General features: G+C 46.6%; 3 protein-coding genes across 3 annotated transcripts; 2 read left to right on the top strand and 1 right to left on the bottom strand.

The window, feature by feature from the left end:
• Positions 1–184: 184 nt before the first annotated feature.
• ANOM_003885 (putative amino acid permease (Can1)) lies at positions 185–1989 on the top strand (the record flags this gene model as incomplete). The annotated part of the gene is made up of 3 exons (XM_015549142.1): positions 185–413; positions 469–534; positions 650–1989. The coding sequence occupies 3 exons, from the start codon at positions 185–187 to the stop codon at positions 1987–1989; spliced, it is 1635 nt and encodes a 544-aa protein (XP_015408783.1).
• Positions 1990–2363: 374 nt separating this feature from the next.
• ANOM_003884 (putative MFS monocarboxylate transporter) lies at positions 2364–3938 on the bottom strand (the record flags this gene model as incomplete). Its single annotated transcript, XM_015549141.1, has 4 exons — positions 2364–3203; positions 3278–3538; positions 3593–3690; positions 3746–3938. The coding sequence occupies 4 exons, from the start codon at positions 3936–3938 to the stop codon at positions 2364–2366; spliced, it is 1392 nt and encodes a 463-aa protein (XP_015408787.1).
• A 1631-nt stretch (positions 3939–5569) lies between these two features.
• ANOM_003883 (uncharacterized protein) lies at positions 5570–6312 on the top strand (the record flags this gene model as incomplete). The annotated part of the gene is made up of 4 exons (XM_015549140.1): positions 5570–5665; positions 5774–6015; positions 6083–6194; positions 6265–6312. 4 exons carry the CDS (start codon positions 5570–5572, stop codon positions 6310–6312), a joined length of 498 nt encoding a protein of 165 aa, XP_015408782.1.
• Positions 6313–15560: the final 9248 nt, after the last annotated feature.

Here is a 15560-nt window from a genome sequence, read left to right as displayed (position 1 = left end):
AAAAATCCCAACCGTATGACTACGTAGTAATCTGTTCGGAAAGCTTTTTCCTTCTTTGACACCGATCATCGAACTCGTATCGAACTCGTGCATGCACGTAACCGCGTCCCAATCCCCTCCCTCTCTCTTTCCCTCTCACGAGTCACCTTTCCCTGTCCAATATACAACATAATATTCGGCCGGGATGGCCATTGACGAGGTCACCCCTGCGCCGCAGGTGACGGAAACCGCTGCTGGAAACGACGGTGATAAGATTAGCATCAAGCAGAGCACGAACCCTCTGAAGAAGTTTGGCAAGAAGAAGGATGGCAATGGAAATGAAGATGTGGAGAAGGATGGAATTGGAGGGGATACGCCGCCGCATGACTTGCAGCGCAGGCTGAAGAGCAGACATTTGCAGATGATTGCTATCGGTCAGTCAGGATCTGATATACAAAGTGATCGGAACTGGGTTTAACCATGACACAGGTGGTACAATTGGAACGGGTTTGTTCATCAGTAGTGGAACAGCCATCGCACACTCTGGCCCGGCGGGTGCCTCATCGCCTATATCTTCGTTGGTTCGATTGTGTTCTCGGTCATGTCCTCACTAGGTAAGATACTGGTGGTCCTGAGATCAGATAACGTGCGGGGTACTAATCCATGGCAGGTGAGGTCGCAACGTATCTTCCCATCTCCGGTTCTTTCACCTCCTACACCGCACGACTCGTCGATCCCAGTCTGGGATGCGCCATGGGTTGGATTTATTGGTTTAACTGGGCTTCGACATACGCTGTGGAACTGACTGCCACCGGTCTGATTGTTCAGTATTGGGACGATAAACTGTCGGTAGCCATCTTCATCGCCATCTTCTGGGTAGTGATCACCCTTCTCAATTTCCTCCCGGTTGGTTTCTATGGAGAAATCGAGTTCTGGTTTTCGATGATCAAAGTGCTCACCGTCCTGGGATTCATGATCTTCGCTATCTGCATTGACGCTGGCGTTGGAAAGCAGGGCTACCTTGGATTCCACACGTGGAAGGAGCCCGGAGCATTTGCTCCCTATCTGATCGACGCGTCCAATCCGGTGTCCAAGTTCGTCGGTTTCTGGGCCGTGCTTGTGCAGGCCGGTTTCTCCTACCAAGGTACCGAGCTGGTTGGTGTCGCCGCTGGTGAGACAGAGAATCCGGAGAAGACCGTGCCCTCGGCCATCCGCAAGACCTTCATCCGTATTCTCGTCTTCTTTGTCCTGACCATCTTCTTCATGGGCCTGCTGGTCCCCTACGACAACCCCAACCTGATCACCGACTCCAGCGACGCCTCCGCCTCCCCAATGGTCATCGCCGCGAAGCTCGCCGGCGTAAAGGTCCTGCCCAGTCTGATCAACGCCGTCCTCCTAACCGTGGTCCTCTCGGCCGCCAACTCCAACGTCTACAGTGGCAGTCGTGTGCTCCTCGGCCTGGCTCAGGAAAAGTTTGCGCCCCCAATCTTCGGCTGGGTCAGTCACCGTGGTGTGCCCTATATTAGCGTCGCCTTCACGGCCGCCTTCGGACTTCTCGGGTTCATGAACGTCTCTGAATCCGGTGGAAAGGTCTTCAACTGGCTGGTCAACATCTCCAGTGTGGCTGGATTCATCTGCTGGACGTCCATCAGTCTGAGTCACCTGGCTTTCATGCGTGCCCTGAAGGCGCGCGACATCTCCCGTGACACCCTACCCTACAAGGCCGCCCTCCAACCCTACCTGACATGGTACGGACTCTTCTTCAGTGTCCTGATCATCATGACCCAAGGATTCACGGCCTGGATTCCTACCTTCAATGTCTCGGATTTCTTCGTCGCCTACATCTGCGTGATCATCTTCGTGGTGCTGTACCTGGGCCACAAGATTTTCTACCGCACCCATTTCGTGCACCCGCTCGAAGCAGACTTGCAATCGGGCCGCCTCCAGAACTACTCCTGGGAAACGGCGAGGCCGAAGACCTGGCAGGAGCGGCTTCGCGAGAGTCTTTAAATTAAGTATAATACCCCGTGCTCTGCGGTGTGATTTCACATCAAGGGGCCTGGCATGGCAGCTGTGCGTGCATAGAGGAAGCTGCTGCGCTCTGGGCTCTCCGCCCGGAGCAGGCATTCGTGGAAGAAGCGTCTTTTACATTCCCGTTTACATATAGCAACAGTGGAGTTTTGGGTGTTTTGGGTGCATATCTTTGATGATTGGTATGTGATCATGCGATCATGTGTATAGTGTTTCTTATATCCATGTATATGATAGACAGGAGATAGTTATTGAATAATCATACAGCAAGCATTGTGCATAAATACATAAAGTTCTTTCAGTGAAATCATGCCCGCTATAACGCCCACACCCAACGGTCTACATACAAACGCCTACAACCATCTAACACAGCCCAACCCACCGCTATCAGATAGCAAAAGTTTCAAATCCACCGCAAAGCCCTCGCCACCACCGACACCCCCCCCAAGAAGACCAGTCACGCCGGTAAGCACCACCAAAATCCCATACTCCGTCCCATAAGCCCCCCACGCTTGGCCCTCCCACAACCTCGTCTTCAACAACGCCTCACTCAACGGCCCACTAATCACATTCCCGATGCCGCGGCCCGTCTCCAGAAACGCAAAAACCATGCTCACGTCCGCAGACGGATGGCTCTTCCTGACCTCCGCCGAAGTCGCAGCCCACGATGACGAAAAACTGGCCCCCGTGCACGCGTACACGATCGTAAAGAGATACAGCGGCGCGAGGTGCACGCTCAGCCCCCACAGCAGGAACGTGGAGAACACCCCGCCCACCGTGGAAATGAGGATGCATTTCGTGACGTGGTACCGATCTGCCAGCCATCCGATGAGGATGCAGCCGAAAATGGCTGAGATGTTGAACACGGTGATTGTGGAGGACGCCGCGAGGCCCTTGGCGCCGAGCAGCCCCGCGTAGCTGGGGAGGAAGAGCTGGGGCACGAAGAAGCCCAGCGATTGGACTACGTTGCAGGCTTGGTAGATGAGGTAGGTGCGGTTGCGGTGGAAGCTGAGGTCCAGCTGGTGCAGGTTGGTGGTTGTCCGGGGGAGACGTGGTCGGTGGAACAGCATGAAGGGCGCTGCGAGGAGGAAGATTGCTACCGAGCAGATTCGGAGGGTGGTTTGCCAGCCATAGGCGTCCAGGAGGGATTGGAGGATCAGGGGGAAGATTATCCCCGTTAGGCCGGAACCGCTCTGTGTGGTTGGTTAGGTGTTAGTGTTGGGGTGTTTGGATAAAGGGGGGGAGGGAGGTTGGGTGCGTGGTTTACCCAGACGATGCCGAAGGCGAGGCTTTTCTTTTTGACGAACCAGTCTGGCATGAAGAGGATCGATGGCGCGTAGGCAAAGCAGCCTGCGGTGCCGTATGCGATGCCTTGGGACAGGATTAGGTGCGTGACGTTTGTGGAGAATGAGCTCAGGGCCAGGGAAAGCGATAACACTACGAATGCTATCGAGGATGCCCATCTTTGCAGTCGAGGAAGGGCTATCAAGATGGCCATCACGATGGGGGATAGCAGGTACGCCATGCCCTGTTGCTATTAGCAGGTCGACATGTACCTATGGGGCGGGATACTCTAACTGACCATTGCGCAGGTCCCTATCGCAGCTATAGCATGGGACCCTTGGAATGCCGGGTCATTTCGATAGTAGTTTTGAAATACACCGAAACATGCGGCGAATCCTAACGCAGCTCATTGTCAGATGCTATTGTAGCAGGTCAGACATGGTTAACTCACCCCAAACGGTGCCTTCCACCACAAAGCATGCCGCTAGGAAAAGCCAAGCGTGGAGTCCTCCATCTACTGGAGGCAGCTTGGGGTCATGGTATTCGCACTCCAAGTCGAAGGTCTGGGAGGATTCCGTCGGGGATGGAATCCTCGACTCTTTGCAGAGAGCCTGCGGAACCTTTTCAGTATCCATGGCCTCCATTTTGTGATACTACCAGTTGAAGAGCAGAACTAGGGGTTACCTCAGATGGGCTGAAACATAGGGCCAACACGGGGTATGGTTGTCCAAATAAGAGTGTTCTCCATGATGAATTCTCTCCATGCGAATTCGCCTCTGAATATGGGCTGAGCTGTGAAATAAGATAAACAGGTTTATCCCTTGCAGGACGGACCTTTATAGACCAAGTAGGTAGTAAAGTTGTCGATCATTGCGATTCTAATGTCCGAGGAATGCCCCTTGCCTATTCTGCAAGTAATAACTTTCCACCTTGGTGATCTTTGGTATACTTTGGCTCGGAATTCTCACTTACTAATTTTAGGTGGGGAAAACTACTGCAGGTCCAAGGGTATGGGCCCAGTCTTGAACTACGTCAAAGGCAGTTTATGGGGAACAGAACGCGCGGCCGTCTCAGTCGTTGACATGTAAATAGGATGCAGCCCTTTGTCTGATACATACTTGAATTGAAATTTGTAATTGAAACAGCATCATCCACGTGAGGAAGTAGGACGTCATCTCCCCGGAATGCTGGCTAAAGTACCCAAAAGGAGGTTATGGGAGATCACGCCGACTGACGCATACCATGTTTGGAGTGCTATTTAACCAATAGATTACACAGGACTTGGTCATACAGCTCCTACTACAACCAGAATGTAAGGTTGTATGGACTTGGCACCGTAGCCATTACTATCGACAACATCAGACTTCGCCTCACCATAACCACAAGAGCCATGTCTTGTGCAAGCTAACGCAAGCGTTTGAGTGCGTCGTCACCCTTGTCTGCAGCTAGTTCGAGCCAGGAAATGACGGACTTAGCTTTTCTATTAATTTTTTGCGTAAATAGAATCTGTTTTCCTTGTCATTCTGATTAACTTGATAGAAATACAACAACGGGGTAGGTGTCTCAGCCTTAAAGTATCTCATCGGCAGGCGAATCTTTTGAGAGTAGCATGACAGAAATTCCAGCTGTGACGGTTGTGTCTTAGCAGACACTTTACTTACCCTTTTTTTTTTTTTTTTGAATTGTTCATCTAGTTGAAATTGCCATCATCTAATGTTCTCGTTCGTGGATTTCTTCCGGTAAACCCTAGGAGCAATCAAGCCCTCCTCCTTTACTCTCATCCCTGTCTTATAATACAGTAGGTCTTTCTACATAATTGTGTCGTCAATGTATTTTGACATTTAGTCGTTAGAATAGTCACATTCATGCTGCTCTGTCATTAGAAAAGAGCTGCTGTTGTGGGGACTGTACGATGCAAAGAAATGCTCGAAAAATAAATTAGGATCAAGTACCAACCGGTAGGTAACAGGACAGAAAGCGCATAGCATAATCACAAATACAACTTGTACAACTTTAATCACGACAATTCAGCAGAAAAACGCCTACTTAATTATCTAATGTATGGAACTACTGGTTCAACAATACAGTATGTCTCGAAAATGAAGCTATACTCTTAGATTGTTTCCCGAACCTTAATTAGGAACACTAATACATTTTCGGGGGTTTTCCGGAGTACCTATCTGACAACATAGTGTTCGATCAGCCAAGCCCTTGTTGGTGCTTGTTGACCTATCTGCTCCTGCCGCCTTGAAATAGAACTTCCAACAGGATAACAATGCCTCCCATAAACGCACCCTTAGTGGACATTGATCCCTCCAGAATTAATATTATTAGGGAGATTGTGCAATCTGACGCGTCTTCAATATTCGAGGTACATGTGGATGGACAAAACTATGCATTGAAACTCTTCCACAATGACGGCGATCCTTAATATACCGAGAAAGGTCGTGATCTAAACCGATTTCGCTGTGAATCCAAGGCATACGAGAAGCTCTTTACTTCTGGTGTCTGTGAACGCCGCTTCGTTCCAAACTTCTACGGCTACATCAATGAAATGGATCCGGATGCATTCCATCCTACTCTCCAAGGTTTCGCCAAAGACAAGTTAAAGCCGAGTGCAATATTGCTAGAATATCTCCCAGATACAGAGAGCTTAAACTGCGTGAACTACTCAGATACGCTGTATTCCCAGGCAATCGAGGGTATGAAGGCAGATACACAGTGCCGGTGTTCACCACCGGGACATCTACCCCAAAAACATTCTCATTGTTCATGGAAACCCCGATAGACTGGTCTGGATTGACTTTGATGTTGCAACGACCTTCACCAACTTTGGATCTGAACAGAAGGCGCTCTGTGACCACGAAATTGCGCTTGTAAAGGGGCTTGGGGATGCACTAGTAAGGGCTCCTTTGTTATCTATAACGATATAACTATAGGAGGTATCTAGCGTACTGACGATGAATACAGAAAGATGACCAGGATAATGGACTCCCCCCGAATACAAAGTTTTATTGATAGTTTCATGGGTTTTTAATGATTCTGATCATATTTCATGGCGTTTAGGCGGTCTTGTACAGTCGGAGTCGAAAACATATTCCGAATTCTTTCTTGGGCTGTATCATAATGCCATAATCTGTATCCGGATGGTTTACAAACAATCCCTGCTTGGTGGTATTGTACTGAATTATATTATATTGTTAAATAAGTCGTTGTAGAAACGCCGTATATGTTCTTACAAATTTGTCGAATATTCTAGATGAGGTCCTAAACACGTGAGTCAAATCTTGCTCTGTTTTCTTCACCATAACTCGATTATTTGATTGATACCTCCACTCGATCTGGTAGCGGACACAATCCGGAGGTTGTTCAGCCCATGTACCCCCATTTGGATCGAAATGAATTAGCCGGACGGGTGTAGAAGGAAGGGTGAACGTTCCTCAACTATGAAGGGCAGACTACAGTGTTAACGGTCCAAGTAACCAAGGTAGGGGCATACGAGGAAGTCTGTTCCCGTGGATAAAAATAGCGCAACTGTTTATACTTCTTTCTTTGTTTCAACTTTCAAGAGCCCCAACCAAAATTACGCCAAGCTACTTTTGGACTGTTTTCCGGAGCCTTGTTACCAGCCTCTGTCTTGAAACGTAATAATGTGGCGACTAACTGAGCGTGTTTGATCTCCCTTGTATCCTGCCATACAAGCGCATCTCTTGCCAGACATGGATAATGCATCCTTCCACCACTCGGAGAGCATAGAGCAGATGTGTTCGCAATCAGGGGCTAAGCTGGTATATTTACCTCCATATTCACCGGATCTGAATCCAATTGAGGAGCTATTCTCCGAGCTAATGGCCTTTATAAAATGGCATCGGTAAACCCGTGAAGACAACCCTGACCAGGGATTTCATTATGTCAGGGATTGTGCCTATAGTGGATCCTTACAGTGTATATAGCTTCCGCTATATAGTTGCATCATAGTTAAAAAATCAACAACCTTCACCAGTCAAGAGTTCAGATGGTAGCACTAGTGCATAAAAACCCAGCGATTTTCCCCCTTTTCATTAATTTCTGCAGTTGAACGGAAGATTTACATTTTCAACATCATGTTCCAATGGCTGGGAAATAGTAGTAGGAAGAGCCAAGTGCTTTCTAGAGCACTTTACACTGTAGTAATCACCAGATGTACAAGCACCAAAGGGGGTAAATTCATCGTCTGGTCCACGTTTACGTTCCTTAAGAGGCTCCTAATTCTCGGTCAATCGAGGTTCCAACACATGTATGCATGCAAGCACCGCTCACCTCATGCTTGACCAACGCTCTCAGCCAGTCGAATTTGTACTCAAGACCTCCGACAAATACTGCATACTCACCCTATACTCATATGATTAGCAATGTGTACACTTGTACTGTGTGCAAGACCTCCGTGTTTAAGGGCTAATTGTACTCACCTCGTCAGGTTGACGAGGGAAGTCTCGAATTGCACCTGTGTTGGTAGCTAGAGACCAAAACCCATGGCCTGTTAGCCTCCCAGCGCAGAATGCATCTGCATTCACGCCAATCCCAAGCTTGTTATTGCTTCCTCTCCAGGTTATTATGGAGCAATGATGAGTAGTATAAGCTTCGGTGATAATGAAAAGCCCATGCTTTTTCACATCTTGACCATATTCACCACTTTGGATAATTGCTGACCCATTCGACCTACACCACGTATCGAAGATCTTTGGATAAGAGAATGAAGCCAATTTTACTGGTTCAACAAGTAGAATCGCTCCAAAATCCTTGGACTTTTCGAAGTTCAGATTAACGCCCGCCGATACCGGGGCATTAGGCATCCTTGGGTTTGTTAAGTCCTGGAAGAGCCGTTTCCGGAACATGATACTTACTGCATATCGGCTTTCACATCTATTCCACAGCACTTGACCGTTTTCCCGTACATTGGGCCCCAGTTCTGACGCGGCGCAATTGTCAGTGGTCCTAAATCTTCGATTGCTGTATAGTGGGAATCGCCAGGCCGAATGGATGGAATGTCAAGGAGTTTCTTCCATCTCCCACGGTTATCAAAATAGCCACAACTCCCTGGAGTTAGGTCTGTTGCTGGATGGAACACAGGCGTTCCAATGGACAAGCTATCCAATGACCTGGTATACTGCTGGTAGTCATTTGTATCCGCCATTATTTTTGGAGGGAAAAAAAGGTGGATTATACTGGGTGAATGATTTAGAAGACCTCTGAAGGAGTTACAACCGAACTTCCTGAAATACTTTCGACGGTGGCAATCTATTTAGACTGATCCAAACTTGCAAAGCTTCTCAAAAAGTCTCGACGTCTGTTTCCGTGATCATGATACAGGTCTTACAATAAAATCATGGATCAGCAGGTGATTGACTAGGAACTCTCTTTTAGAGAATCTAGATCATTGCCTCTGCTGATAAGATGTAAAATTGACCAATGTGGTTCATTAATTTTAAGTTTTATGGTTTTGAGGTTCAATTATGCTGCTTCCCAAGACCAAAGACGTCTTGTCATACCACCAAGGCTCCGCTCCCATGCTTACACCATCAAAAATAGTGCGCGTGATTCAAGGAGCCAATTTTTCAGAACAGCACATGTATAAAGACTCGATAGCCAACCAATTCAATCCGATGAGGCGCTCAATGTGGTCTGATAATATCATAAGACTTTGTAACCAGTCCATTATATCAGTATGATGAGCACACTTCTTCTTACCAGTGTGGCATTTTATCCCCATCACCGTCTCCACTAAGTGACATAACAGGACACTTATTGACACTTATGCCCATGTCTACGACTCAAAAATTATTTTCACTTCACGATATATATTGCACAGCATGTCTGACACGGACGCAAACTCCCCAAACGCCGCAATTGCAGATTTGCGAGAGACGTTAGGCAAGGTGGAGGATGCCGCCAACGCAGCGTTCCCAAACTCCGCGTCTCGATATACCTCGACATATGTCCTTCTGCTCTCCTGGGAATACGATGATTTGGGTATAAGCCAGGAAGTTCGGGAGCTGAGTGACATGTTCATGATCGGATATGGATACGAAGTGGAGTCTTGGAGAATCCCAGCGACTGACTCTGATGACGCGGTCGTCCAAAAACTATTTGAAATTCGGCAGAAAAACCCTTCAGAAAAGCATCTTGTCATTATCTATTATGCTGGACACGGATATCTCAATAGTAATCGCCAGCTAATGTGGTCATGGTGCGTCTAAGCAGCTGCATAGGTGTCTTTCATATAGTAAACAAAAATTCCATCTCAGCGTGATATCAAATAATAGTTTATACGATTGGCATTGCTGATTTCGACATTATAGTTATCCCCCAGATGCGGATACTACAGAAAGTGATAACCCAACAGTGCAATGGTTCGCACATGCTCCATTGTTTGCCAACACCAAAAGTGATGTGTTATTTATTTTGGATTGTTGCTCTGCGGGGGGTGCCGGGTTTGATGCGCGCAATGGGACCAAGGAAATAATTGCAGCCTGTGGCTTCGAAACCGCTGCTTCAGCAGACAGAGGGCACTCATTTACACACGCACTAATTCGAGCACTTGAAAGCTCTCAATCCGGACCATCATTCTCAGTAGCAGCTCTTCATTACCGGGTCCTTCAGCAACAGTGTCGCTGGAGCCCTGAATCGGATTACGAGAGACTGATGGAGCACCGCAAAGATGGCAGAATGACCGATATAGAAAGGAGAAAATCACCAATCTACATGGCCCTCAACACAAAGCAGACCTATATCACACGGAGTATTGTGCTGCCTACAGCAGGTAGAAGAATATCGGGTCTCAATTCGGCAGAACATGTTGCCAGTGACAAGGATTCGGATGAATACACTGATGTTTTATTCTCTGTCCGTTTAAGCCCCGGGTCCAGACTGACGGCCGAAGACATAGCAGCTTGGCTCAAGGAGCTTCCTATTCTAGCCTTATCGATTAGGGTTTACGGGCTCGTCCACGACAATGCCTCACTGGTCTTGCTTGCCGTCCCAGTGCCAATTTGGAGTTTGGTCTCCAAGGACCCTCGCTTACATTTTCTTGAGTTCGTCAAGACACCAAATCTACTGTTCGGGAAGGAGTATCTGCTCGACCACGAATTTGCAACAAGGATGGGGTTTCATTCTCATAGCCAGGAATGTTTACAGGATATCCTGGCTCAATCACTCCCACAAAAGCACCCCACGGTATTATCTACTGCACTTCGACAAACCTATTATAGCATGTTTTTTTCCAGCCTTGAAGATACCAGACCAACCACAGATGAAATCAGATATGCAGAGCTGTATAGTCATTCCGGTATGGGATATGGACTTCGCCCTCCACAAAAATCTAATTTTCGGCCTGGAATGTGTGTGTCCTACAATACAGAGTATTGGAGAACCGCAGAAGAACACTGGCGAATTATAGGTTCTTTGCCAGAAATCTCAAAAGAGCTTGGGGATACGATGGAATATGAAATATTCAATAACTTGGAAACGAAAACAGTTCAACGCGGACCTATAATGTTTGGCCTACGCTTAATGAATTACCAGTAAGTTTAATCGACTGAACTCTCCCACTAATTCTCTCACATATCTCTGATGCTTGTTCATTGATAGGTCCAATAATGAGGCTTCTGACTATCAGTACATGGCTTCGCTCAAATTTGAAGGAATATCGAGTATCGTACTACCGATAGAGCCAATTGTCTATACTGCATTCATTGAATCTGCGATTGAGCGTCTCATCTCTTTCCTCTATTCAAATATGCAACGTCTTGCTGACGATAAGCGCATCAGAATACCCGACCATCTCTTCCTGATCACAGGTACCTACTCGACCAAGTGTGGATATCAGTGGTATGAGGACCTTCGTGTTACTGGCGAAAAACAAATCAATATCTATTGTGAAAACTCGGATGTCTACAGTGGTCGCCAGACTGGTAGATGGATTTTCCCAGACATAGAAAACACATACTACTGGAGTGACAACAGTGTACTGTCCTTCGAGGGAGTTTGTTTTACTTTTGACAAAGTTGACCAGGTATGCTCTTTCCTCCGTATCATGACTCTAGTCTGAGTTGACTTGTGTAGACAAAACCTCTATCGTTACCATATACCACAATAAAAAGTGTAGAGGAGGGTGTTGAATGTACATATAAAGTGACACACACGCTCTTTATCCATCCTAAACAGCAAGGGTCACTTCAATTGATATAAGAGCTGCAATATCTGAGAGTTCATACCTATCCTGCAGTTTCTCTCTTATCTTTCCCTGGAGATGAACTCCTAATGTTATGGCAACCCTGAAACTGGGTTGTACTATTGTATTGCCCTCAGGTTGCTCTCGGGTTGCTCTGGCTAGTAGCTATTGCGGGCTACTTGATTGTTACTTTCTCTAAGCAGCTTTGGATGTGAAATGAACTTTTATGCAGTGACAGTTACATAAACATGTTAGCTTGAATTCTAATACCGGCGCGCTTGGCAGGACGACATAGCCACAAATTTCTTCATTCCAAGCAGTGGGAATACTCCTATTTGAGCGTCTTCACCTTCTTGGCGTCGGGCCATGGTGTAATCTACAAACATGAGGTTATCTGGAACGAACCAACAATGCCTTTCGGTGTTTTCCTCAGCGATGGCTACACCTCAGGCCTCCACTTAACCCTCTTTCTCAACACTTTCCACGAATAAAGACTGATAAATGTTAATACGCATTATGGAGTACTCTAGCATATAGAGAAGGCTTGAAGCCTGGAGAGACGTTCGCATCTCGACTCCTCAAGTCAGGATTTCTCCGCCTCGCCTTCGCTTCGCTGACGGTCAAGCTGGCTGATGTTCTATGAGGGACAAGCCAACAAATGCGTGTTGTTATTGGCCACATGCTCAAAGAGAGTGGGATCAATGAACAAGAATCGGAGTTAACCGCATTGGAGGACATAGGCATTTCTTTCCCAGAGGAAAGAATATGGTCGCAGTTTAGCAGGGGGCTTTGCCTTTTTCCCTTTCTTTTTGACAAAGTCATTGCCCTTCCGCAAACAGCAGTTCGCTAACTATGCTGAGCATGTTATCATAGGTTTTCTAAGTTGCTATCTTGTGTAACAGAAACGGAATATTTGGACTTTGGCCCACACATGATCAATTGCAACGCAGTCACAAACAGTAGCGTATACCCCTTAGGCTTGCCGATAGCCTCATTTACCTTTGTGCGCTGCAAGGTCCATTCCAATGTCGAAACACCCGCCTCTAAGTTGAGCTCTGAGTAGAATTTGGATTGATTTTATCACTCAGGTTCTTGAGAATTACCTTGCATTTCCCACGTCGGCGATAATCTTCTCCACGAAGCACGTCATTAAGCGAATTGAGTATGCTTCTGAGGCTATTGATCTCTCCAATCATCTCGTCGACGTCTTATTGGGCATTCTTGGCCTTTTAAGTTGATCTATTCTCCGCAAATATCCGCAAGAGCGCCGGCTAAGTTAGATAACCACTATCACTCTCGCCTCACATGACAGAGGATCCATCTTGAAGGAGCGAACAATTTGAATAAAGGATAGGGTAACTGTTTTCGCGTGATGGAAGGAGACTGGCCAATTTTGCAACCAGGTATAAACAAAACGATGTCAGTCGCTGTTTGCGCTGTAGGGGGCGAGTAGTCGCACCAACTGCAAAATGTACGATACTAAGCCTTCTTCTCCAAGCAGTCGGTATACCGACCAAATTGATGAAAAAGGGGGGTTCGCGTCTATCGGGGGTAGTGTAAGCCCGATGACACTGTGTGGCAAGGCATGCGCAAGCACAGGGGCCCTGCCACGGAGACCAAAAATAAGATTAATCAATGTTGTGTTCCTATGGAACACTTTCAGAGATTAAACTGAAAAGAACAGATACTACACTTGATCTAAGCCAAAAGGCAAAGAGAGCTGGAAAAGAAAAGAAAAAAATTCTAAAGGACGGGGGGTCAAGGCTGTATTTAAAGCAGTTCTTGAATGGCCCGTGCGCCACTAGTGGTAAGCGACCCTATTTCAACCAATCATACGCTAGTCAGTCGTGCTGCGGGAGGCTTACCAGATCGGGATATCACACTCGGTGCCTACGGCATCGATTTGCATGGGACAAAGTGACGATGGACCTTGCGGTATTCTCAGTATCCTAGAGATGAGACTTACGATTCAATCTATGCGTTAAATATCCGGTGTACCCATTGTGGACTGGCCACTAGTCACTCAGCGAAGACGTGCTAAAACGGAATTCAAGCAAGAGGTCTTCAACGCATACATATGTCGTGTCGAAGACGCTATGATCGTAAAGATCATGTTCTGGTCAACATATGTACTCATTTAACGAACTGGCATCCACACCTCAAGGAGTGAAAGATAAGGGCGAGAGACAATCCCCCAAAATTAAATTTGATCCCGAAGACCTTCATGCGCTCCTCGAGGTCAAACAGAGCAACTGGCCAACTAGTTAGTTGTTCTTTCTTTAGTGAAGATATAGAGCTTTTAGATCTACGCTTTCCAGGTTTGGGATACTGTATTGCGAATAATACGTATGTGTAGATTTTGATGTCTCCATAGTTTACAACCCTTTATGTTCATATACGTGTTCTTTGTATCTATGGAGTCGTGTTACATAGGCTATATGTCAGGCCGAGTTGGTTTCTCTGAGCCTTTTTAGTAAAGAAAAGTATAGGTTGTGAAACAAGAGGCTTGTGGCTATATAATTGTTGCTATGTTGATGATTCACTTCTGCACTCTTGCGACAATATAACCATACTAGAAAAGACTGTACAATATGACGAGCAGGCCGTATGGTTATACATTGCCCATCTCCGAGCACAGCGCCCCAGATGACATGTGGTTCACAACGTATGCCAGGCAGTGATACAGCGTTATCATCAACATCCAGAGCAGAGAGCCTACGGAGTCTACTTTTTTCATGAGTCTAGCCATTTCCACCAATGACACCCGGAAGGAAGTTCTATAAAAAGCGCTTTGAGCTCTCATAGATCATCGCATCGAGAAAACTCTACTTCAGTGTTAGGACAACTCAGCCCAAACTAAAAAGTAATGATCGAGGCCGCCCGACATGCATACGGCTACATGCCGAGGATTTCCGGCTCCGATATTAATCGAGCTCTTATTGACAAAGTACCAAAGGCGGGAAATAGGGGCTTAAGCCAATATAAGGCCTGTAGATCAACAGGAGTAAAACCCTAACTTGCATAGTCTCCACTAAATTTACAAACGGCCCGGTTGCCATCGGACTTCTCATGAACTTCTAGATTTTTCTTCTCCGCTGCTGTTCTAGACTGAGAACGCATGATCAACCAAAATGACATGCATCTGAAAACTCTAACATCCACCCTGCAGGTCTTGATATGTTCAGTATCTTTTAATAACCACATCCCGAGGGATCAATTTTATGGCCGCTTCATTAGCTCCCAATTTATCCCACGGTTACCTCATATAAAATGTGTAAATCGTAGAATTTCTGATCCTTGTCCCTCGAAAACTTAATGTAGAAAACGATCAAGAAAAGCCTTACCCGGCTCTACCCGCAATTCGAGAACTCTTCAAGGATCAGAGTACTTACATACGCTACTGTCGAAAGGATCATAACACATGCAAGGATATGCATCCGCCACCTGCAGTGTTACTGTGATATCATAACATAAGAGCTATGCATGAATTGGCCACAGTTGTGCTTTTCTCAACTGGTACTAGACTCCTGCCAAGGAATAATGCAAATCATAACCACTTCTTAATGCTATGAGGCGAAGTCTAGAACGACGTCACTTGTAGAGAAAACTCTGTTATAGTGCCCTGTACTCCCTGAACCAGGATCAACATGCAATAATCAACGCACTGTGTCCCTGGGGTATGACGGTCTCTAAGCACGTTCGCTGACGCTCCGGTCTCATTGATCCTTAACAGCATTGCCTTGAGAAATTTATGTAATGGTCACACGAGATTCGAAATCACCCCATGCATAGCAATTTATATTGCTTCTTGCATACCACAAACTCAACATTCCATCTCGTAAAGCTATACTACTCTCCATTTGCATGAGGCATCAGATGCGATGCAAAGCAACATGCCATTGCAGTTCCATTTTCGCCAAGTAGTTCTAGGCCCCTTGCATGCCATTCTGATGAAGGAATCTGCCACTGCAACGATATCAATTATCGCCACTGGCACTGACAGAATATGCTATCTTCGTATTCCCGATCACTGGCATGTTCTTCCTTTCATTGACGA

Source organism: Aspergillus nomiae, assembly GCF_001204775.2.
Source record: "Aspergillus nomiae NRRL 13137 chromosome Unknown contig00067, whole genome shotgun sequence".
NCBI classification, from domain to species: Eukaryota; Fungi; Ascomycota; class Eurotiomycetes; order Eurotiales; family Aspergillaceae; genus Aspergillus; species Aspergillus nomiae.
The sequence above is the reverse complement of the archived record's forward strand: the minus strand, read 5'-3'. Positions and strand labels throughout refer to the sequence as shown.